Source organism: Rousettus aegyptiacus, unplaced genomic scaffold (genome assembly GCF_014176215.1).
Source record: "Rousettus aegyptiacus isolate mRouAeg1 unplaced genomic scaffold, mRouAeg1.p scaffold_m13_p_2, whole genome shotgun sequence".
Lineage (NCBI taxonomy): Eukaryota > Metazoa > Chordata > Mammalia > Chiroptera > Pteropodidae > Rousettus > Rousettus aegyptiacus.
Genome location: NW_023416295.1, coordinates 41,910,912 through 41,935,033, shown reverse-complemented (window position 1 = coordinate 41,935,033; position 24,122 = coordinate 41,910,912). Strand labels below are relative to the sequence as shown.

At 34.3% G+C, this 24,122-nt stretch overlaps 1 protein-coding gene across 10 annotated transcripts in view; it reads right to left on the bottom strand.

Annotated features, from left to right (window-relative positions):
* ZNF385B (zinc finger protein 385B) overlaps positions 1 to 24,122 on the bottom strand; it is a 351,566-nt gene that overhangs the window by 52,953 nt on the left and 274,491 nt on the right. For all 10 annotated transcript variants that reach the window (XM_036238023.1, XM_036238024.1, XM_036238021.1 and 7 more), the window contains one exon: positions 18,325 to 18,467. In XM_036238023.1, coding sequence (XP_036093916.1) covers positions 18,325 to 18,467 — 143 coding nt within the window. The remainder of the gene's footprint in view (positions 1 to 18,324; positions 18,468 to 24,122) is intronic.

The window sequence follows — 24,122 nt, the reverse complement described above, 5'->3', positions numbered from 1 at the left end:
TCTCGGATGAAGGAAGCTGCCTTCCCCTGCCTCCGGAAGGAAGACCCCTCTCCCCTCCCCCCTCCCCCCTCCCTCCCGCCCAGCCCGCCCCCCCTCCCCCTCCCTCCTCCTCCCTCCCCCCCCAGCCCGGCCCCGCTGCTGATGTGATAGATAGGTGATAGATAGATAGATAGATAGATAGATAGATAGATAGATAGATAATAGATAGATAGACAAGGCATGAGAAGGCACATAGATTTCTGTCTCCTCTGCCCAATGCTTATTTAGAACTTTTTCCCCCTTTTCTGATTTTCTCAACTTTAAGAATCTAGAATCTTCCCATTAACAGTGACATAAATGTGTTACCCTGCCAGGGATATTTGCCTTTTAATTCCTTTTCTAGCTGTGTAATAATAAACATTATAATAATAGCAACTTAGATTTACAGAGCTCTTACTATGTGCCAGAAACTATGCTAACAGATTATCTTGTGTAGTCTCCTCCATCACATGAGGCAGATATCATAATTATCTTCCTTTGACAAATGAGGAATCTGAGGCTTTGAGAAGTTTAATAACTTGTCACTCTCGATTTTTTAGGTCTGAAGCCATGAGTGAAATTCAGGCAGAAGTCTCTTCCTACCCTCTTTTCTGCTAACGGGACACTGATCAGGGTTGATGGGTATTGTGTTTGGCACTGCTGTAGAGTGTGAGGTTTGAGAAGAAAGGATGAGTGTTCCTAGAATTTTGCTGCCTGTAAGGTACCTGCACAGTCGAACTTGGTGCTTAAATAAAAATCTCCTGGAAAAACGAGTCTTGGATTTTGTCTTTTTGCCCCATTTATGCCCTTATTAAGATAAGCTCATTTCTTCTTTCGCAACTTCAGGAAAGCCATAAATAAAAATTGGGGCTATCCTGTCTTCTTTCCCCATTGTAACTGTTGGAATTGTATGCATGCAAACACACACACACACACACACACACACACACACACAGAAATTTCTGGGAATACTTAGAGATTAACATTGCTGGTGACAGTCATCATTTGCACCTGTCCTTGATTTACTGCAAAGAGGACATCAACTACTAAACCCTTGTGTTTTAGGGCTTTCTGGAAGTTTGGCAAACTTTTAACTGTGATATTATCAAATTATAGTTGTATAAAATGAATGACTATTTTTCATCCCTTCTTTTTCAATACTGAATTTATGGAAAAGAATATAGGGTCTCATTAGAACTTCAAATATTCATGAAATGACATATTTAAAAGTGATAGCTATGTCATTGAAAAGCAGTATTTCTCAGAAGTTACTTCAAAAAAAGCTTTGTCTTTTATATTTAAATACTCTGACCACATGCCTTTATATTACTGTTTTACTTTTTTCAAATCCTTAAGAATTTAAATAAAAACAAAACAGACATAACTATCACAAAGACATATTTCTTTCCTCGAAGATCAAGAAACATAAACAATTGCATATCGTTGGCAACATTAGCTCAACCACACAACTTTGTACTGTTTTGGATTTCAGATCAGAAGGCTCAATAAAAATAAACCACATGGAACATTACACTGGGATTGCACGCTACCGTGAGACCTGCGTTTTAGTATCTGGAATGTGTAAAAGCTGTGACCTGTCATACTGACACTGCTTTTCCTACCCAGTGAACCTCGACAGGGAGTCCACTTGAACACCATCATTGCCACTGAAAGGAAGACAAATGGTGTTTCATTCCCTCCGTAGGCTGTTGATTCAACAAAGAACTATATGTTTGCAAAGGTGCTTCTCCACGAATCTCCCGCTCATTACTAAAACCACACATTGGCTGTGCCTTGCAAACAAAGTCAGTGGCACTCTCATTCTACTGGGATAGCATTATTCTACCAGAAAATTAATCAGTCATTCATAATTGGCATAGTGGCTAAAATAACACAATAATACTTAAAATAATACTTCACATTATATCTAAAACTCAGACCAAATAAAGCTATTATTATTATTACTACTATTATTTTATCAAAATGCAGTAGGCTTTTAAATATTTGAGGCTGGCTGACAATTAACAGTACCTGATTGCTGCAGAAATTAAGTCGGATCCCAGGATGCCTTTCCAGACCCTCCCTAGTGGTACTTAATATTCCCTAGTGGTAGTGGAGTCAGCCCAGGGATTTGAAGCAGCCAATCAGAGTAGAGCACAGATTAGACCATCTTTTTCCCCCTTGTTTTGTTTTAAATGGATTTAGAAAGCTGAATATCTTTGACTCAAATTCCATATAGTCAGACCCTCTTTGGAAAGCTCTGGGATTCATTCAAACAGGAATTTTATATTCCATTGATAAAAAAAGGATGGGTAGAGTAAGGAAAAAAACACCATGTGATCTATTTTGAAGATTTATTTCCAACAGTTTTCTTTCTTTCTTTTCTCTTCCTTTTTTGAGAAATTCCATTTTGGTTTTATTTTTGGAAGAATAAAAAGAATCATTGACAGGATGCTAAAAGACTTGTGTTTCTGCCATAAAATAATGTCCTTTTTCTAGATCACTCTGATAGTAAATGATGCAATCTTTTTAGAGGTTAACTGTTTCATGTCAACTTAGACATTTCTGTCCTTGAGAATTTTTGTTCCTTTATAACACATCACATATTTATAAATGCATGATTTTCAGTTTACATAAAACTGTATTTTCTTGAAAGTCGATTCATTTAATAAACATTGATTAAGTGGCTATCCTATACTGTTTTAGGAGCTGGGTGTATACAATGAAGAAAAGGCCTTCAAAAAACAACATTCTAGTTGGGAAGACCTATATATCTAAAGTAATAAGGTATTTTCAGTGTTTTAAGTACCATGAAAACATTTAAAACAGGAGAATGAGAATGAAACAATATTTTAGTATGGATAACTCCTAAAAACATTTTGGTTGTCTTGATACAACCATGATTCAGACACTTTTACATGTAAACCATACGAAATATGTAAAAATAAGAACACTATCCATGATTTAGGGAAGTTGGTACAGAATTCGGAATCATACAGCTTGTAACAGCTGTAGAGTAAATGGGGCATGCTCTTCAGCTTTAACAGTTGAGATCTCTGCAGAAGATTTTCTTCAACTATAAAGTCCCAAGACAACAACTGGATCTCAGAGCCACCACTCTCATCATATCTCCAAGGAGAAAAGGAAACTAAAGAGATCTCCATTTTGGAATTTCTCTATAAATGAGGGCTGAGTGCCAGATGTGTCTCATCTGGAGACCTGCCTAGTGGTTTTCTGAACAATGTGATATGCCTGGTGCTTAGCAAATTGCAGAATGACTGGGAGATACCTCTTTTGTTTTTTAATAACTACATATCTTGTCCAAGATATAACAGCTTTTTGTAAATATATTACAAAAAAATAATGTTTTTCATTTCTAACACTTTTAAAACGTTTAAGAGTAATCAAATGGTGAAGCTAAAAGCTAAAAGAAAATGAATAGGTGGTTTTGCCATCTCTCTTTAGTGGAAAACCAGTTTAACATTTTTGACAGATTATTTTTAAATTGTTCTGAGTGACAAGAATAATTTTTAAGTTCTTTTTCAGACAGTAGTTCTTTCGTTAATGGGAGGTGCCATAAGATTAGACCTGTACATCTTACTGAAGCTGAATGTCTAACTCTGACAGTAGATTCTTGTGTGTAATAAATATGGTCAGTACAAATGTAAAATGTTCCATTTTCCTGGCTGCCTCCACATGCCTGGTGATTTTCCATGCTGCCGGGGATCAAGAATGATGCAGCAGAGCTGTAGTTATGCTGCTGGGTAATTTAAGAAGCCACATCAAAGAGCACTTCAAAAGTTCAGTTTAGCAAATAAGACTTTCAGCTTATGTCAGCAGTGGTTATGAGACTTAATTGAAGGTCCATTCATACCTCATTGCATGAACACACGCATACCCAGTAATATTTTGGGTGTTGATGTTCTTATTTCGACATTAGATATATAAACTAAAGAACTGAAATTCAATTACATATGTACCATAGTCAGGTTTTAAAATGCATCTAAGATCTAATTGGTTAATGTGATATAGTAAAAGGAGACCAATGTACCCTTAACCTTAATTGCAACTGCTCCTTTCAATGTAGGTAAAAAGCACTAAAGTAGTTAGTCTGCTAAATTATGTCTTCTAAGAAAACCCTGTGCTTTTCTGTCTTTTTCTTGAGTTGTTCGTAGTGATTGAGGGACGTGATGGAGTGGAGGGAGGGATGGGAGGGAGGGAGGGAGGAGGGAGAGAGGGGAGAGGGGGAGAGGAGAGAGGGAGAGAGGGAGAGGGGGGAGCTGAGGGCTGGAGATGAGAGAGAGAGAGAGAGCTATCATCTCTCTCTCTCCTCTCACTCCCTCCCTCCCTCCCTCCCTCCCTCCCTCCCTCCCTTCCTTCCTTCCTTCCTTTCTTCTTTTTTTTTTCTTTTTTCATTCTTAAATAAGTGAATGCTTAGATATGACTGGAAAGAATTAAGAAAAAGAGAAATTTTTCCATCAGGATACAAAGAAAGTTCTTGAAAGGGTTTTCATATTATCAATTTTTGATGTTCCTGAAACTAAAATAATACTTGGCCAATGAATATATACAGATTTGAAAGAGCCATAACATTTGTCAATGACAAGAAAACAGAAAGTTCATATAAAATTGTTAGATGCCTGTCTGAGGAAATATGAAAAAAGTTACAAAATTTTTAAGAAAAATAAAAACTACCCAGAATCTGTTAGGGAATTAATGCAAATTTAGCTCTGTTATGAATTTTAATAGCACAGAAGAAATAAAATTACGATAAATATTATTAAAATATTATTTCATCTGTGGAAAAGTTGCTATCCTTAAAGTGTTTATCCTTTATATTTATCAATGAGGTGTAGCCATATTTCAGAAAAATAAACAGCCCAAGGCATACATAGTTGACAATAAACTATATCAACCCTCCCCCCCCCCAAAAAAGAGCGAGTCAAAGTACACTATTCAGAGTTTAGAGAACAAGAACTGGATTTGCCAAGAGAATCTAAAATAAATGATTCAAACTTTTCTTATGTTATTTAGTATTGTGCCTCCTCAGGGTAAAATAAAACAAGAAATGAATCATTTCTGGAATACAGACTGAAGAATCATTTTTCAAAAGATGTATAAAATACTAAATAAGATTCATTTGAGGATAGGTCATGAGAAGTGATTATTCTACAGAACATTGAAACAAGGCATTCATTATGAAGTTTGAAAGGACAGGCTAATACCTAAGATAGAAGCTAGTCACCTAGACTTGAAAACAAACCCCAAAACTACCTCCAAGATTAAATTTCCATAACATGAAATTCACTGCCGAAAATAAGTTTGAGATATATTTTAATAGAATTTTTTATTCTTTAGAAGAAGAAAAAATGGCATACAAGTTACTAGACTACTTGCTGATGTTTATGAATGTAATTTTTAAAATTATTGGTGCTAAGTCTCCAAATCTAAGTAAGGATATGTTTTTCTGTTTTCTGGTAAACAGGCTAGAAAATATTACAAGAGCTTTCTAAGAATATTACAATGAGCTTTCTTGATTTAAAAATCAATACACTTCATGAACAGCCAAATGCAGTAACTACAATTCTTTCAAAACCATTCTGTCAAAGCCGAGCTGGAAAGACTGCTCAGTAACTAATCAGATATATCCTGATGCTGAGGCAGGACAGGTCTGCGGCACAAATTAAAAAGGTATAAGATGAAAAGAAAACCCCACCTGCAGGAAGAAGTACAAAATTAGAAACCTAGGCCTTTTGGGATATATTTTAATTCAAACCTAAAATAAAGTGCTCCCCTCCCCGCCCCCGCCCCAAATGGAGGACAATACATCTCTTATATTAGGAAGAAACCTGACAGTGGAGGACTGACAAGGCTCCATGCAAGGCAACAAATCTGCAATGCTCCAATCCTAAATATCTTGGGCTCTTATTCCCTATGCCACATTCTCATTACACAGTGGTAAAATGTCAGGAATCATCTATGTTTTCAAACTGTTTTTTTTTTTTTTCCTTTTTTTAGTTTGAGCCCTCATACCTTCTCTCAACCTTATCCCAAAACAATCCTAACTAATAATTCATTACACTAAAACACTGAATACAGTTTCCGTTAAAGCAGGGAGCTCAGGCCCCAGATCCACTATGCTGTATTAGTTCAACTTCCTCACTTGAAAATGAGAACAGATTTGGAGAATTTTAATAACTTGCTTGAGCCTCTTCAGCTAAGACCAAAACCCAGATCTCCTGCTATGTTGCCAAATTTGTGAATAGAAATCATTTTTTTTTAGTATAAATATATGCCAAACACTGCATAGGATATTCTTATACTAAAAATAATTTGTTATTTATCTGAAATTTATCTTTAACTGGCATCTTGCATTTGCACTGCCCCCCAGCCTCCCCACTCCCTGTTCCCATGCAACGATATCATGGCTATACCAGTGTTGGTTCTACTGGTCCTCCTCCTCCTTCTTGCAGGCTCACCTGTCACACTTAATATTTTAGGACCTTAATTAGAAAAGTGTTCCCTGAGTGGTTTTGTTAGACAGGTGATATCAAAAATACTTTATGTCATATATTCATTTTGCTATTGCCTTTTTGTATGGATGTATATGTGTATACATATAAATATTAGCGCACAGTACATATTGACTCTTCTCGGCAAAAAATCATTTTGGTTCCACTCTGCATTTATTTTATACAGAATGTGTCATACTTGTAAAGTAAAATAAAGAGCTTTAATAAAGTGTCTTCTTCTGCTGTCTGCAGTGATAATTGTTTTATTGAATAAGGATCTGTTAATGGTATACATCTTGACATTTAACATTTATCCATTTGATTTAAAATTATTTTTATGTGGTTGCAAGGAAGCTGTAGCTCAAACCCAAAGTAGTTTAAACTTTGTGTCTTCCTTTTCTTTTGAATTTGTAAGGAAATGTAGTCTCATGGGTAAAACTACTTAATCCACCAAATTTATTTCAAAAAATTTATTTCTGCATCTATATGTTCTGAATAGAGCAACATATGTAAGAGAGAAATCAATACAGTAAATGAAATCATACAGTGAAAAATATGTCTAATTTGTTTACTTTTTGTCCATGGATATGATGCCAAGATTTCCTAGTCAAGCAATGGAGAAAAATCTATATGAACTACAAGTTGTTATAAAACAAAATACTTCAGTAACATTCATGACATTTATATTATGAAGCAAAAGTCATTCGTATTTATAATCTATCTATTCCTTATGAAAATTTTTAGAAACTTTTCTGAATTAAAGTGTTTTCCATTCTGAAATTCTGCCTATCTGAATTTCAGAATTACGACTGGTGCTTCAAAGTCTTCACAAATGCTCATTTGATATTTTTATTCACCCTTCTGTCTTCTCCAACCTCTAACACTTTTACAAAAAAATGGGACAAATTCCTATGTCTAACAACATGAGACATTGATATGTCACTTTAATTTAAAAGATTTCATATAATTAGTCATAAACCACCAAGTTCCTGCCTCACAACAGAACAATACTATAATAACAATTGTTAGCAGTTATCAAACCACTGCAGTTCGATTGACCTACTGAAGCTGGGGTTAAAAGCTGGCCTCTGGAAATCAATCATGTTCTCAGCAGAGAAGAGTATTTCAGTGATATGAAGGCTGAAATAGAGACTATAATCTTTTGTGATTACTCTTGAGGCTGAAGCAAATGCAAAAAGGAGTCTATGAATTGCTGATAATTTCCTATGATGACTGATTCCCAGGAAATTCTGATATTAGTCTTGCTCTGTAACAAAATGATGGTTCCCCAGAAGTGTAACTTCAAAGAACTCCACATCTGGGTGTCTCAGTGCTCCTTTAGAAGCTACTCACCTTTTAAAGGGGCCAGGCCTGTGAGCCAGCTGCTCTTTCTCTAAAGACAATGGAGTGTCTGATTGCACAAGGAGTGATGAGCTATGTGCTACAGGCTGTCTTCCTGAAAGTTTTTTATGAAGAAACTGATTTAAAATGTATCTGTTTTAAAACTTTTTTTCCCCCACAGAAGTCTAAAGATACGTATATTTCTCTGCTCTTCCTAGGAGCTATGGAGCTATGAATATCTTAGTTTGTATAATTTTTAAAGTTTTATTTAGGGCGATATCTGTATTCTGTCAAAAACTACATTCATATGTGCATACCCTTAATGTCTATATAATATTTTGAAATACAATACAAAACTACTAGTCTTTTTTGAGAAGCATCGAATTTACAGTTAGATGCCATAGCTCAGTGTACAGGTTAAGTGGGTACTTCTCGTATGACTGACAATTTAAATTCAGGAAAAAGGGAAGAGGAAGGATAAAGGGAGATCTTAAACAGTCAAGGTGAAAGAATTTTTAGAATAAATTTTCATTATCTGTACATGAAGGATAATTCAATACATTGACTACTGTACTGCGTTGGAAATATCTTCTAAAATTATCATTCTAACCAATGTCAATTTGATTAATGTATAATTTGAGAATATGGTTCTCTGTTTGGAAGTCGACAGTATTTTAAAAATATAACAGAAAACATCAGTATGTTTTAGGAGTCACTGACAACATGTCCTAGGTACACAGCTCTCATGTTCAAAATACCTCCATACATAGCTTTTAAAGTCTAAGTATCATTGAAAGTAAATAGAGAAACTAATCCAACCAAACTGGCTGTGGTTATTCTGAACCTCCATTCAACATTCCTTCTCCTCAGCACTCCAAGTTCAGTTGCAGCCCCTCAAGATTGCTTTCAGATAGTCAGGTGATTCCGATCTTTAAGTATGCCCTACTTTTCTCTCATTCAGCTAACATAAATTGAGCACCTACTAAGTAGTAGGCGTGCCTATTTTAAAGGGCACATTTCTTAAATTCAAGAACCAGGTCTTAGCCATATGTATATCCTTAGCATCTGCCTTAATTAGGATTGCTCTAATACACACAGCCAGTCAGTGATAAACATACCTTGGTTTATTTAAAGTAATTGATTAAGAAAAAGAGATCGAAGAGATAGAAGCAGTCATAAAATCTTAATGTTATTTATAAGAATAGAGTTGCTGTTTTAGGAGTTCTTTATGAATATCATCTCACTTGATATCTATGAGTATTTTAAATTATTAAAAATAGTGTGGTGATATGTTATACAATTATGTCTTTTTCAGACACAAAATTTCAGAAATTTTCTAAATATTCAGTCATAGCCTTAATTCTCCATAAACATAATACACTCATATATTCAAGATGTAATGATATAGGCTGGAAAGGTATTATCATCCTGGTTTTAAATGAGAAAAAATAAAGTTAAGTGGCTTTCTCAAGACCAAAGAAAATGAGTCCAGAAATAGGTCTTTTGACTCCTGGTTAAATGCTCTTTCCTTGTGTACTCTATCCACTTCTCCCCTCCACTCTGGTTCCTGCTTTCCCACGTGGCATGAAGTGAAGTCAAGATCGGGTAGGACTGTTGAGGCTTATTTTGGGACAAGTCAAGCAGAGTTACTTCTCTGAGAGAGAATACTCCAAGAGGCTGTTGGGAGGATGTGCGACATGACCAATGAATGAGCGATGAAATAAATTAATGTCACCAACTTGTTTAAAAGGGGAGTGCACTTCAAGAGTTGAAACTTAAGTATATGTCATATGATAGTGGCTATTAGTAATCATTTTGGCATCTAATAACTTTACCTCATTTTGGCAAACAGAAACTTTTTGGGTTTGATTATTATTATGACAACGAACCATTTACCTCTTATGGAAGTTTGGTGTCTACATGAGGAAAACAACAACAAAAAAATAGACCCAAACACATATTTTTAATTGTTGGAGACCTTCTGTATAACTCTAATTATTTGTAAATAATAAACCTGTGAAAGAGATAAAATACATTGTCTACATACCACTCTGGTCTAGAAACTGTTTACAATAAGAAAAACAAGTATAAGACTGACAAGAAAAATCTATCTTCTAAATAGAATACACTGCAAAGGAGAGTATTTCAACTTGACTTTAGAAGCCACAAGAATTTACTGGGTACTTAAAAAATATGTCCCACATGAATAACATGTGAGTAATACACACATTTAAATTTAGGATATGGTAGGGTAGAGACCAGCTCTTGCTTGTGTGATAGTTAACTGTTTTCCTTTTCTGTGGAAGAGCTATCTACTGAAAGAAATTATAAGATTAGATTATATTCTTCAATCTTCTGATCTGCAAATAGAGACAACAATGATACATATAGCCTATTTCATATATGGATATATTAAGAGAATTAATTGTAGAATGTCTTTAAAATATCTAAAACCCTCCGATATTAGAATTCTACGAAATAAGGTACTATTCATATAATTTGTTTATTCATCTTATTTCAAGCATTAGAACATAGAAAGGAGAGCAAAAAAACCTAAACTGACAGCTAAGTCTTTGAAAAAAGTATTTTTCCAAGATTCCTACTGGAATCTTGAATGTTGAAACTTCACAGATTGCTAAATAGCACTCCAATTCATCTTTAGCACTCTCAATGGCAACTATAAAAGTGAAGGCACTGAAATATTCCAAAACATGTTTTTTCCTCCCCAAAAGAGATTTGAGACTTAAGTCTGAATATAAAAATCTAGAAGGAGTGGAAAGAAAATGGTCTGTGCTATCGAATGGGTTCCCAAGCTTTTGATGAAAGTTTCTGAGGGAGTAATACCATCCATTAATGTTTATAGAGCAACCAACTTAGAAATCCTTTTCCTAAGCTGGAGGGAATGTTCTGTACAATAATATTTTGCTACCTTTTTTATTTATTAAGCTTTCCTGCTTTACCAAAGATACAAAAAAACTTGTTCACTGAGAGAACCTAAGAGCAAGATTGTTGTTGGTTTGTCATCTTTGAATTAACTAAAGATCTCTTAAGGATACGATAAAAAATTTTTAAGAGGGCCTGACATGGCCACTTTTTCCAAGTTGACTGTACTCTTGAAAAATGCTGACCTGGGACAGTACCAAGACTAAAGACCTGTCTTGCCAGAAAATCTGATGTACCCTCCAAGTACACATAATCCTTGAAACTCTAGCGCTGAAGATGAAGCCCCAAAGCCATGTGAGGTTGAGACTAGGATAATGAAAGGGATATGGCAAGAGGACATAGAATTGTGGGACTACGGATGCCTCCTTCCTCAGACTCCTGAAACCTACATTCTTTTACCCCATAAGGGCCCGTTAAGGTCTTAATCTAATGCTTCTTGGCAGCTTTAGTCAACTGAATTGGCTATTATTCACCATGAGCAGAATCTTCTATTATATTATGGTGAAGAGGAGGGAGTAACTTCTATGACAGTGAGCAGCTTCCATCTTATTCACTATAACCCCTCGTTAGCCCAACAGGTTCACGTCCACATTCAGTAAGTGGTTATGAATGAATGCCTTTTCCTAGGCACCCAGGACAAATAATTTAATTAAAGAGAGAGAACGTATATAACCATACATTATATACATAAAAAAATTATAAATGACATTTACATATTCTAAAGATGCTTCAAGACTGAGTAGAGAAAAGGGGGATTTGAACATGTCTTTAGTAGATACATCTTGAGACTTATGAAAAAGGCAATGGACATGAGTTAAATTTAAAAAAGATGTTTGTTTAATGAAATTCAGTAAGTTTCAAGTGTATAATTCAACGGTAAGTGATATATATTTTACATTGTATTTTCACCACCTATAGTTAGATTTCTTTCTGTCACCACATATTTGACACCTTTTACTCCATCTACCTCTCCCCTTAAAAAAATGTCACCATAATAAAAATAATAATAATAAATAAAAAATAAAGTTCGGTCAAGGAAAAAAAATTAAAATGTGCTTTTTTCCCCTAAGAAGAAATATTTTTTTAAATATAAAGGATGTTTGTGGTTGGAAGGGGAGAGGGAGACAATAGTGTAGATGTATTTTTTTCCTCTCAGTGCTCGTGTTTGCATAATTTTTCTATCTTTTTAATAGGGATGTAAAAATAGGAATGTAAAAACTTATAGTCAGGAATCTATAATTAAATACTTACACAAAATCTTTGTTAGTTTTGTACTATATTTCAAAGATTTTCTATGCCTATTTTTTTTTTCTAATGATCTGGGCAGTGTTGCTATTGACTTGTCTAAGTGCAAAAATAAGCCATTCTCCTTTTCCCATTTAAAGTAAATTTGAATAATCATGGAAAATTTCAACATGACATATTTTACATATATACATTTCCTTAGAACGTATAAAATAATGTTACCTACCCTTCAATATATTTTAAGCATATCAGAAAAATAAAAATTCAACCACATTCCCTTTTTTATTTGACTGAGATAAACATGTCATTTCAAGTAGCTGGACACACACTAGTATCCTAGAAAACATGGGATATATAACTTTTTAATGACAGCAGAGCATTACTAGAGTGAAAAAGAAAACTCAACAGCAAAAATTCACATCTGAGTTGCATTTGCAGAGATAAAATATTTTACTTAAATCAAATTAAAGAAAAAATTAAATAAAACAAAAATATGTATCCAAGTATTTAAATAAAAGCTTCATTAAATAGATAAAGGTATTAAAGGCAGGTGGAAAAAAGTCAAAATTAAATGTCCTAGCTTGCTGTGGGCTCCCCTACAAGAACACTTCATGGGAAACATAGCATGAATTAGTAGCAAAACAAATATTATTTTGACCCCCAATTTATTAATTTTGGACCTCCTGGATAAATATATTATTAATTCTACTGCAAGAAAAGAAAAATTTAAAAATGCATTGATGTTATCAAACTATAAATGACCCAGAATCTCAAAAAATCCAGAATGATAAACTAAATGGTAAACATATAGATCATAGCTTGTCATAGATGATTCAAATATAGTGTTTTGGGACTTTCTACTTTAGAAATTATCTTTATTGTGTCGCACATATTTGTTCACGTCAATAAAAATAATCTTAAGGTAGGCAGTGAAAATCACATTATTTTTTACAAAAATAAGATTGTCGAGCCTCTTGCAATAAAACAGCAGTGACCTCTACTGTGCTTGTGTTTTCATGGAGCAATTGCAAAAACATGACAGGACCGACAAAGATATTTGAAATAAACAGGCATGGAAAACACCTGCCAATCTTCAGGGACGCTGACAGCTGACTGTGGTCTCAAGGCAGCTCTTGATTATAGCTATAGCGATGAAGAATCTAACAAATACATCTCTGCATATACCCAATATGTAGTTGTTAAAAAGAAACTTGACCTACTTATCATCTCACACAATACATACACTGCATATATGTCTTAGTCTGCTTAGGCTGTCATAACAAAATACCATAGACTGGGTGGTTTAAACAACAGAAATTCATTTTATTACAGTTCTGGAGGCTGGAAGTCCAATATTAGGATGCCAGCACAGTCAGGTTCTCTTCTTGCCTTTCAAATGGCTGCCTTCTCACCAAGTTCTTATGTAGTGGAATGAGGGAAAGCTGTCTAGGGTCTCTTCTTATGAGGAGACTAATCCCATTTTAAGGTCCCCATCCTCATGACCTCATCTAACCCTAATTATCTCTCCAAGGTCCCATCTCTAAATACCTTCACTTGGGTGTTAGGACTTCCGTTTATGAATTTGGAGAGTTGAATATGAACGTTCAGTCCTTACAGTACATGTGTATACGGGCCTTCTACAACACTTATGTTAAGTTGATACTCTCTATTATAGTATGTATACAATTCCATTCTTAAGAAGTATCTTCTTAAGGAGACTTTAACATCAACTATTATCCCACTCGATAAACACCAAGTATTAAACACCAAGTATTATCCCAGTTTAACAAAGACATAAATTAGATCCACGGTAAAGGAGATGGTAGATTCTATTAGGAGAAACAATTGTATATATTTTGGAAGCTACTAAAGCATTATGTACAATAATTAAAGGATGACCATGAAGCATTTGGCAAATTTAAAGTAAAGTGAAACAAAATAATGAAATTAGCTCTATTAGCATACAAAAAAATCATTCTTTCTTGACACTATAAAGTTCAGTGACTATTTTCACTTTGCCTGTATTTCTTGGTTTTGATTATCTTGCCTTTTCTAGTCTATTTATTCTATTTCTTATACATTTTTTGCTGTATTCATTTTATCTTTTTTCCCAAATCCAGAACTCTTTAGTGCATACACCATGTTTTCAATAAAATTCAGTAACTAATTACTTTGTTTTTTAACTAAATGCTCTTAAGACTAGGGCTTAGGATAAGGAATGTAGTAGATACTTGCAGTTTCCACACTATCCATACAGAAAAAAAAAACAAAAAACAAACAAACAAAAAACATAACGATAGCTGCGGAGAAGTTTGTAACTAATTATTGCACTTATATTAAAAAAACAACAATGACAGTTCCCAGGAAAACAAAAATAAAAGTAAACACCTTGGCCTATCACCTCATACTTAGAATAAGCTCAGAAATGTTGGTATTCCCTTTGCTGAATGAGGGAGCATGAACATTCAAAATCAAGGAACTGGGGTCCTTGTTATCTGTCTTTTCTCCCTCACTCCCTTTCTTTCTTTCTTTCTTTCTTCCTTCAAAACAGTGTGATTGAGCACCTGTCAGACACTAAGCACAAAAAGAGAAATGAAATATACTCCTGTCCTCAAAGAAAGGATCTGATATTCCAGTGAAAAAGATAATGGGGTAAGTAGGCTATGCTGTGACAACTACAATAATGGAGGTAGTCTGGGAGTGCTTTGGAAAAACAAAGAATGGGCACTTAATTCAGACATGAAGAGTGACAGAACACTTTCTGTGATAGAGGTTATATCTAAGTTGAGCCGTGAACAACAAATAATTAAAGGTGGGGTAGCAGGGTTGGAAGTGAGCATTAGTGGGCCGCCAGGCAGAGAAGCCTATTAGGCTTTAGATATAAAGGTTGAGATCTCTAAATATTTGTTTTGTTTGCACAGTCTTTTACATGTAAGTGGATCAAAACCGCCCCTCTTAAAGTACAACCGCTGAGGTGCTGAGTTAACATCGTCTTTCTCCAGACATGCATCCTTGACTTACAGCCCATCATAAATCACCAGTGCTTCAAACTCCATTTTCCCTAGCATGGCTCTTCACAAATCTGCTTGGTCAGTGTCCTGAATTTTTTGTTTAGTCTTCACATGTAAACACTAAGCAAGATTATCTCAGTTGTGGAGCAGAAGGCAAGACAGCCACTAAATGAATGTTCTGAGGTATATCTCCTCATTGCTTATAATTTAGTATAGAACAGGTACCTATTCTGTTTTGGAATATGACAGAATCCTGTTTCATTCTTTCTATATTTCTGATGTAACATTATCAGACTTCACTATAAAAACCAGAGGAAACCATTACTTTACATGTATATTTTAAATCCTCTTAAAGAAAGTAGCAAAACTTCAAACTTCTAAAACTTTCAGTTATAGTCTCAGAGTACAGTGTTTTCATTCTACCAATAATAATTATAAGTTAAAATATATTTCTTATGTTCACTGATATTATCCTTGATTAAAAATAAAGTGATTAAAGTAGGATTTGCTTTAGTTTTCAAAGAATAAGTGACTATTGAGTAGAATATACTTTTAAAAATTTTTAACAAGAAATTTTAACTGTTTTTAAAATATATTCTGCTTCATAGATATTGTTTACAGAGCGGTCCATTTTATGCATTCATAAAATCCTTTTCCTCTTTCAACTTATTGATTCTTTTGAAAATTGTCTACCACGTTTCCAGAAAAGAGCACAAAAGATTTCTGATTGAGCTTTGTTCACAATGAATGAGGTAGGAAGTGACATGGACCAAAAAAGCCAAGGACACAGAAGAGCCAGAAAATGAGTTACAAAGTTAAAATGTTGCAATTAAAGTCTTGGTTCTTCTTTTACTAACTTTCTTTCCTCCTCTAGACAATAGGGATAATAATCACGTTCTACTAAAATGGTCTAAAGTGTGAGTCCTTTGAAGAACGTAACATCACAAATATACAATAATCTAGTGTAATTATTAGTGATGTAAAAAATGGTTTTTGAGGAAAATGTTGACAACGACTTTTGAGAAATTACCTTAGTAAATCTATTAGGTGAATTGGACACTAGAATGGAAAAGCCTCTAGTAAAAGGATTACAGTAATTAAAAGTGTGTAGTTCAGTGAAAAAAAGTCATAAGTTACCCAACAATGATCCTATAAATTCATGTATTTATAAGATAATAGAGGGTTCCACTTACAATGACTTAATTTTTAACACACTATCAAATGTTTCCCTGTCCAATAAATGCCTTGGATATAATGGTATAAAATGATTATTTCATAAAGTTCTTTGCTATATTTTTCACCTTAACCAAAAATTGTTTTCATTAGAAAATTACAAATTGATTTTCTTCTAAGAAGGGAAAGAACAAATAAAAAGGCAAGTTAGTGTATCTGTAAGCTCTACACAACACTATAAGCCATTATGAAACTGTATCTTTATCTTTAAAAAATCTTTATGAAAATATTCTTTCCATTTCTGTTTTACGGCGAGGTATATGTAAGGCATTTTGATAATTGAAAAAAGCAAATTAGAGAATTGTGCTAATCAGATGATCATAGCTATAAAAAGACAACAGTTATTGGGTTCCTATTAGGTATATACCTAACATACTTCTAGAAGAGGGCTGGAAGGATGCATACTAGCTGCTGATGGGCACTTTCCTCAAGCAAAAGGAGTAAGCGTGTTTGCAGGGGTAGGGGATGGTGAATTTCACATTTTGCTTTGAATGTTAATGGTTTAGTTGAATCTTTGAAATAAGTATCTATGTATTGGCTCCTATCACAGTAGGAGTCATTGATGCCTACCCACATCGTTAATGCTGCTCCCTGACTGTAACTGGACTTGTGTAGTAAGCTACAGATGCTATCTTCCAAATGCATATTAATCAAAATACAAATACCCACTAAATGTTTCCATAAGTACATAACTTAGTTCAAAGATGTTTGGAATGTATCACTTGTGTTTCAACAGAGGCTTATTATAACATGCATGCTTGAATTCAAGCTCCCTGAGATATTATGACCTCCGGGGTGGTCACTCCTAATGGATTAGTGTAACCAGGTGTGATTTATCTTACTGAGTTGTTCCACTACACTAAAGATGATGCTCTCCTTCTAATGCCTTTAAAAAAACAAAAAAAAAAAAACAAAAAACTAACTTTTGTTTGAAAAATCTAAAGAAGGCATTCAACCGTTTACTCGGGAGGTCAAGGCCAGTGCTATCTTTAAAACGTTGGCTGATTCCCTAACTTCTAATTACCTTACCATGCTAAGGCACAAAAGAAAGCCTGTCAGCAGATTTTATTTACAGCCCTTGAGAAAGGGCTTTTTTATTTCATACAGAAGATAATTTTGCAAAGGGAAACATTTGGCAATACTTCAGATGCTCACTGTCTGGTGGTGTTGATAATACAATTCTTTTTCTTGATTATGGCAGCTTCTAAAATGCTGTATCACTTATGTACAACATCATGCCCCAATTGATAGTATTTATTGACTTTAACAGACATAATTTATGCAGTCACCTCAAGTGTTTAACCTTTTCTCTTACTATAAGTTTAAAATCTGGCTGTGAAGTGATCTTATACTGAATTCTATAATTGAAAGATGTCATACTCCACTGGGCACACCTGCAAAATGTCTTTCATTCAGACAAAAGGTCAGCTGACCTGAATGAAGAACACTGGTAATTATAAGTAATTTACTAATATTTATCATACATTTTAAAGGGAATGTCACGGTATCACGTAGAAAACTAATATGTAGATTTAAAATGAAGGGTTTTTTTTCCTAATAGAGCCAGATTCACATAATAGCCTTCAAATAAAAATTCTTTTTGTGTAAGAGTCTGTATCTAAAATACCTCCCAAATAAAAATGTACTCAGGGAGATAAAGCTTTTTTTTTCTTCGTATTGGTAGAGAAAAATCAATGTGGCTTATATCTCTAAAATTGTGTTGTTGAGAATGTGAACAGCATCCCATAAATGATATGGGCTCTCGAGCCACAGAAAAAAGTCTATCAAAATTGCCCAAAGCAACAGGTGAAAAGTCACCTGTGGTAATACTTGTAAAATAAATATGCTGGCTATTGTTTGGAGAAACTCCCATGGGTGAAGCTTTATCTTCCATAATATAGCTGAGCAGTGTAACCAATATATGGTCTAAAATTACACATTATGGAAACAGGCAACATTGACTGCCTATTCACAAAAGAGATTGAGGAGGACACAAATAAAATAAAAATGCATTTACTCACTGTGTTAAAATTTGGAAAAAGTCCAACAGCAGGACTACTGTCCACTGGAAAAGACATAAATGGTTTGATATCCAGTGAAGGCTGCATCATCAGGGTAGGTGTGCGCACAAGAGCAGGAAGGGTAGTAGTGTGGCATGTACTGCCTGCCAAGAACAAAACAAAAGGAAATTTTAATCTCTCGCTCACATCCATCACCCTCCCCAAATTGCAAGCAAGAGAATTACTCTGGAAGTAAGCAAATGGCACAGGAGGGAAAAATACAGTTTAAAAGGGTCTTCTTGTTCTTTGTCTAAGAAAGTGATGCAGAATGCTTCCCAAGGCAAGGGCCAAGGTTGCTCAGTCTCAGCTGAGATACACAGTACACGGATCCTGCTTGCAGGTGGGACAGAATGAGATCATTCTGTTGTCTAACCCTTGTTTCCAACAAACCAAAAATGTAGGAGAGGAGGGGAGGAGACTCTTGAAGCCAGATACTTTTCACTATTCAGTTACTGGCTGACTGGTAGGCACATTTTATGCAAATCAGAGAAAATTTTAGGATTTTTACAAGGGGAAGGAACCTTGGACTCTTACAGTTACTATCTGCTTCCAAGAAAGTTATGACACAATTTGTTCTCTAAAAAAACAAACTGAAAGTTGCCCTTTACTTTGTAGAATAGGTAGTTTAGACATTGGATAGTTAGAGAACCTAAAAATGGTTATTATGACCTAGGTAAGCATAGGGTATTGGGGGCCAGAAAGTTGGGACAGGAACTCAAACTTTCATCTTCACTTTTACTTCTAATGAGCCTCATATTATATTAGCAACTCTCCCTTTTCACAACTATATTAGCTGTCATTTCTTTAGATGTCTGGTTTAACCCATGTGTAGGAGATTTAAAGCACTCTTCTCCATTAACGAGCATTTTTCTTTAGCTTGTAGCTTCCACATACTGCAGATAAATAACTGTTGGTGCAGGTGACACTATGAAAGATAGGTTCTGACATGCATTTCATAAAAAAAATAACAGCTTTATTGTGATATGTCACATACCAGACAATTCAACCACTTAAAGTGTACAATTCAATGGTTTTGGTGTATTCATAGAGTTGTGCAATCATCAACACAATTTTAGAATATGTCACGACCACTAAAAGAAACTCCATCCCTATTAGCAGTCATTCTCCATTTCCTCCCAAACCCCCCAGTTCCTGGTAACCACTAATCTACTTTCTCTCTATATAGATTTGTCTATTCTGGGCATTTGATTTAAATGAAATCATACAATATGAGGTCTTTTGTGATTGTCTTCTTTCACTTGGCATAATATTTTCAAAGTTCATCCATGTTGTCATATGAATCAGAATTTCATTCTTTTTTAGGTCTGGCTAATATTCCACTGTAGATGTAGCACCTTTTGCTTATTCATTCATCAGTTGGTGGGTTTTGGGGTTATTTGCACTTTTTGGCTACTATGAATAATGATGCTATGAAAATTTGTTTTTAAGTTTTATGTGGATGTATATTCTTAGTTCTCAGGTATATAACTAAGAGTGAAATTGGAGATTGTTAGGTCATATGGTCATCATATGGTTTAACCTTTTGAGAACTTCCAAATTATTTTTCAAAACAGCTGAATATTTTACATTCCTATTAGCAGTATATGAGGATTTTAATTTCTCCTGGCATGCCTATATAGGACCACAAACAACAGTATGCCTGTGATACACTTTGACTTCAAAGAGAAATGAATGGCATAGGAAAATGTTCCAACTATTAAAATTTCCCATCAACGTTCTCGTACGGTGTCTCAGAATAATTAAAATTCCTATTTCAATGACATTTTTGGTAATGATTTTTCGCAATAAACTCTGCATCATATTTCAAATCTTTCCAGAATATTATTGGCAATGGTGTTTAATAGACTGTCATACCACATTTACATTGATCCTAAAAACAGAAAAACGGAGAAAGGCATCTGAAGCATTTATCTGTAATGACAAATCTTCTGGTCAGCCCTATGCATTAGGGAATATAGACTAGGACTCAGCAAAAAAGATATTCAGCCAAAAGTATAGATCAAATAGTAATGGCTGTTTTTCTGATGCCAAAGTAAATACTCTGATCTTAGCTTGGCATTCACATAGGCACCCTGTATTTAATTACACATTATTCTTCTAATTAAGTAACATTATATTCATTGCTAATTTCAGAGCTGTAGATCCAAGATGATGTATTATAGCAATATGTCAAATGTTGCAGAGGTACTTACTAAAATATCTGTACTTTAAAAGCTTTGATTTAAAATCTTAGCAAAATGGAAAAAGCATATATTTCTTATTTTGGACTGATGGCCTTTTATAATTTCAATTATTATAATTGTTAAAAGTCTAAAATATAAAAAGTTTACAAAATGTATCTATTTAACCAGGCTAATGAACAAATGTGTAATTATTTTTCTATCGCGGGTCTTCCAAAGAAAAGCAATTTCTTTCTCTAAGGCCACAATGGTGGCTCTGTTAACTTTATGTAATACATGGTCCCCACCCCCCAGGGCCTGGCAAGACCCACTTTGTACTAACAAACTAAAATCAAATAGAATGAAACATGGAACTTGAAAAACAGATTGCTCCATCAACAAAGGTCAGAATGCACGACAATCTCCCTTACCCAATCAAATCTGTATGCTAATAAAGACAAGGCTTGAGAGCTACTAAACTGCCATCGATCATTAGCATAAAAAAACTTAGCAGCTGTTTACCATTTCATTAGCATTTTAATGACAGACAATTTACCATCTTAAACACAGACTGTTTTAAAGTACTTCTGAATAAATGTAAACTATGCTTTCATCAATTCCCTCACCTCAACCTTGCTGTTTTCACTTTTAAAACTTCCTTTATAATATTGCCTCACCAAGGCTGATTGCTTCAAAGGAAGTTTTTGCAAATGGGAAATGAATGGGGAAAAAGGACATTTTTTGCATAGGTTAGTTAGTGATTTGATCTCTGTCACTTTACTCCGGATTTTGCTGCTGCAGCTACTATTGGGAAGCATTTCTCTTCAACCTTGGGATGCCCAAAAGTCATTGGAAGATATCAGCAGAAATTTGGCCAAACAGCATTACACCCTGCAAGAAAATCCTTAATTTCTCTAAAACTCACTGAGGAAAAAACAAAAGGTTGAAAATATAAACACCAGGTATTTAAGGTTGATATAATGTACCCTTTACATTGCTATTCTCATGAAACAGGACTAACTTTCACCTTTTGAACCATTTGGCAATTTTATGTAAGACACCTCTTTTATGTAGTTCTGTTTCAAAGAATAGGAGATAATCCTGTATATATCATAATAAATCAAGTTATAATAGAGTTCCACTTTATTCGATCATAGACTTTTTATATTACTTGATATATACATTTGTCAAACTTCCAGTATGAAAATTAAGTACACACACAGCATGCATACCCCAAAGATCTACCAGTCACTGCTCACTGTGGCAATTACACATGTCCATATATTGCATTCTTCCAGAAGAATGCAATTAACCCTTTTCCATAAATTTTATTTTAATGGTAAAATCTTAATTGTATTCATCTATAGCAATGAAATGAATACTATGTGAAAGACAACTCACCACTATGGTCACAAAGAAAACTATTACTTCAGCCAACTGCCTCTGTAACATAATAGGTGCCTTATTATGTCAACGGATTATGTCATAATCCATCACAACGAAATCTCATCTGAAGACCAGGTGACACTTGAAATTATTGCTTTAATCTTTGACCTTTAGAAATATAATCTTGAAGGTCTAGGTAGGTTATAGCTTTGAGGCCCTTCTTTATGCACCGCAACACAAATAACAGAACTCATTTGTAGAAAGGAGAGTATGCTAAAATCACAGATTGTCTGCTTGGAGAAGCATTTACAGAATGAGATCAAATCTTTATATGTTCTATATCCTTCAGAAGTTGTTTCTCCTTATGCCATTATTATGTATGTCTGCTTTAGTGAGTACCGAAATAAAAAACTTAACATATTATAAAAATATATTAGGCAGAGACCATGTAAATTATAGAACTCCCAAAGATTTCTTTTAAAGAAATTAAATAAGTGACATTTCAGATTTTCTACCAAACTTAGTTTTCTCTTTTTACTGCTTTCCCAGTTTTGTTGTCTGTTACACTGAGAAACTTTCCCTTTTAACAGGACAATCAACAAACAGTATTTCTTCCATCCTTTCTTTCATTATTTCCATTCTTTTATCAGTCTGCCATGTGAGGAAAACAAATTTACCAAAAGACTATCAAATAAGTTCAGGAGTGGGCTATGTGCATTGGGGATGTGACTGATAAAGGGTTTTGCTTCTGAAAAGGTCACACAATAATAAGTGAGATAACCTTTTTATAATGCATACTATAAATATACTGCCCTAAGCACATTACATATGTGTATATGTGTACTACCCTAAGAATGTTATGTGTATACGTATGTATACACACATATAAGTATATAGACATATTTGTATATTTCCATATATACATATTATATACTTAAAAGCATATATAAGTGTGTGTGTGTGTGTGTGTGTGTGTATATATATATATATACTCACAGTAACCTATTAAACAAGTTTCTATTACTAGCTCCATTTTACAGATAGAAAACTGAGGCACCAAGTAGTTAAACTTGTATGTAGAAGAGCCAGGATTCAAACTCAGGCAATTTGACTACTGAGTTCTGCTCTTTACTACTATGCTATGGTCACCAAATTGCATACCTAAAAACACTTCAGTTATATAGACATGTTCTCCAGCTACAGATAGGAATATTTCACCATCAAACTGAGATTTAAAATGCATCTCCTTTGTAGCTTGGAACTAGTTGAAACTTTTGTTTGACCTTAATATAGCATCTAATACTAAATGTAACTAAAATGTATAAAATTTTTTAATGCTGTATAAGATGTGCTCCTGGAATATATTTATCTAAAAATAACCTTCCACAAATAGTGTTATTTAATTCAATAAATACCTATGGGGCACCAACCGTGCAAGGCACAGTGCTGACAGCTACAGGGATTACAAATAGAGTCAGATAGATTTTATTTTACTTACTAAAAGACGCTAAGAAAATAATAGCTACTGTTACCATTTCATAAGTTTCTATTCTATACCAGCTATGATGCTAAGTGATTTGTGTCCCTTATTTTATTAAGTTATAATACAACTCTATGAGGTTTGTATTACTATCCACATTTTATGGATGAGAGATTAAGATCACTTGGTACGTAGTAGGGCCTGGGTCCACATTACTGTTCATCTGACTCTAAACCTATACTATCATTTCATAAAGTAGGTTATATGTAAAACTGTTATATGAAAAAGATTCTGTCATCAAATAAGGAAAGAAAATATTGGTTTCAACAAAGTTTAAAGTTTTTCTTTTCTGTAAGATAACTTTGAGCTTTTAATGTACTAACGGACACTAAGGATGTCTAGGCAGATATAATTTCTACTCTTGACTTTCTTGTGCATGAATCAATCCTTTTATTTTCACAGAGCTTCTGGGACAACCACGACACTATGGCACATTCTTCAGGCAATACTCTCCTACACATGTTAACAGGAGAAAGCTGATAACTTCCAGGCACACCACTTTCTTGTTGTGTGACCTTGGACAAGTGATTATTTCTCTATATCTCTATTTTCTTTTCTATAAATTGGGGCATGTAAGAGTAACTAGATCATAGGACTTGTAGGGAAATTAATTGAGATTTTTTCTATGAAAATGCTTCATCCTCTGCCTGACA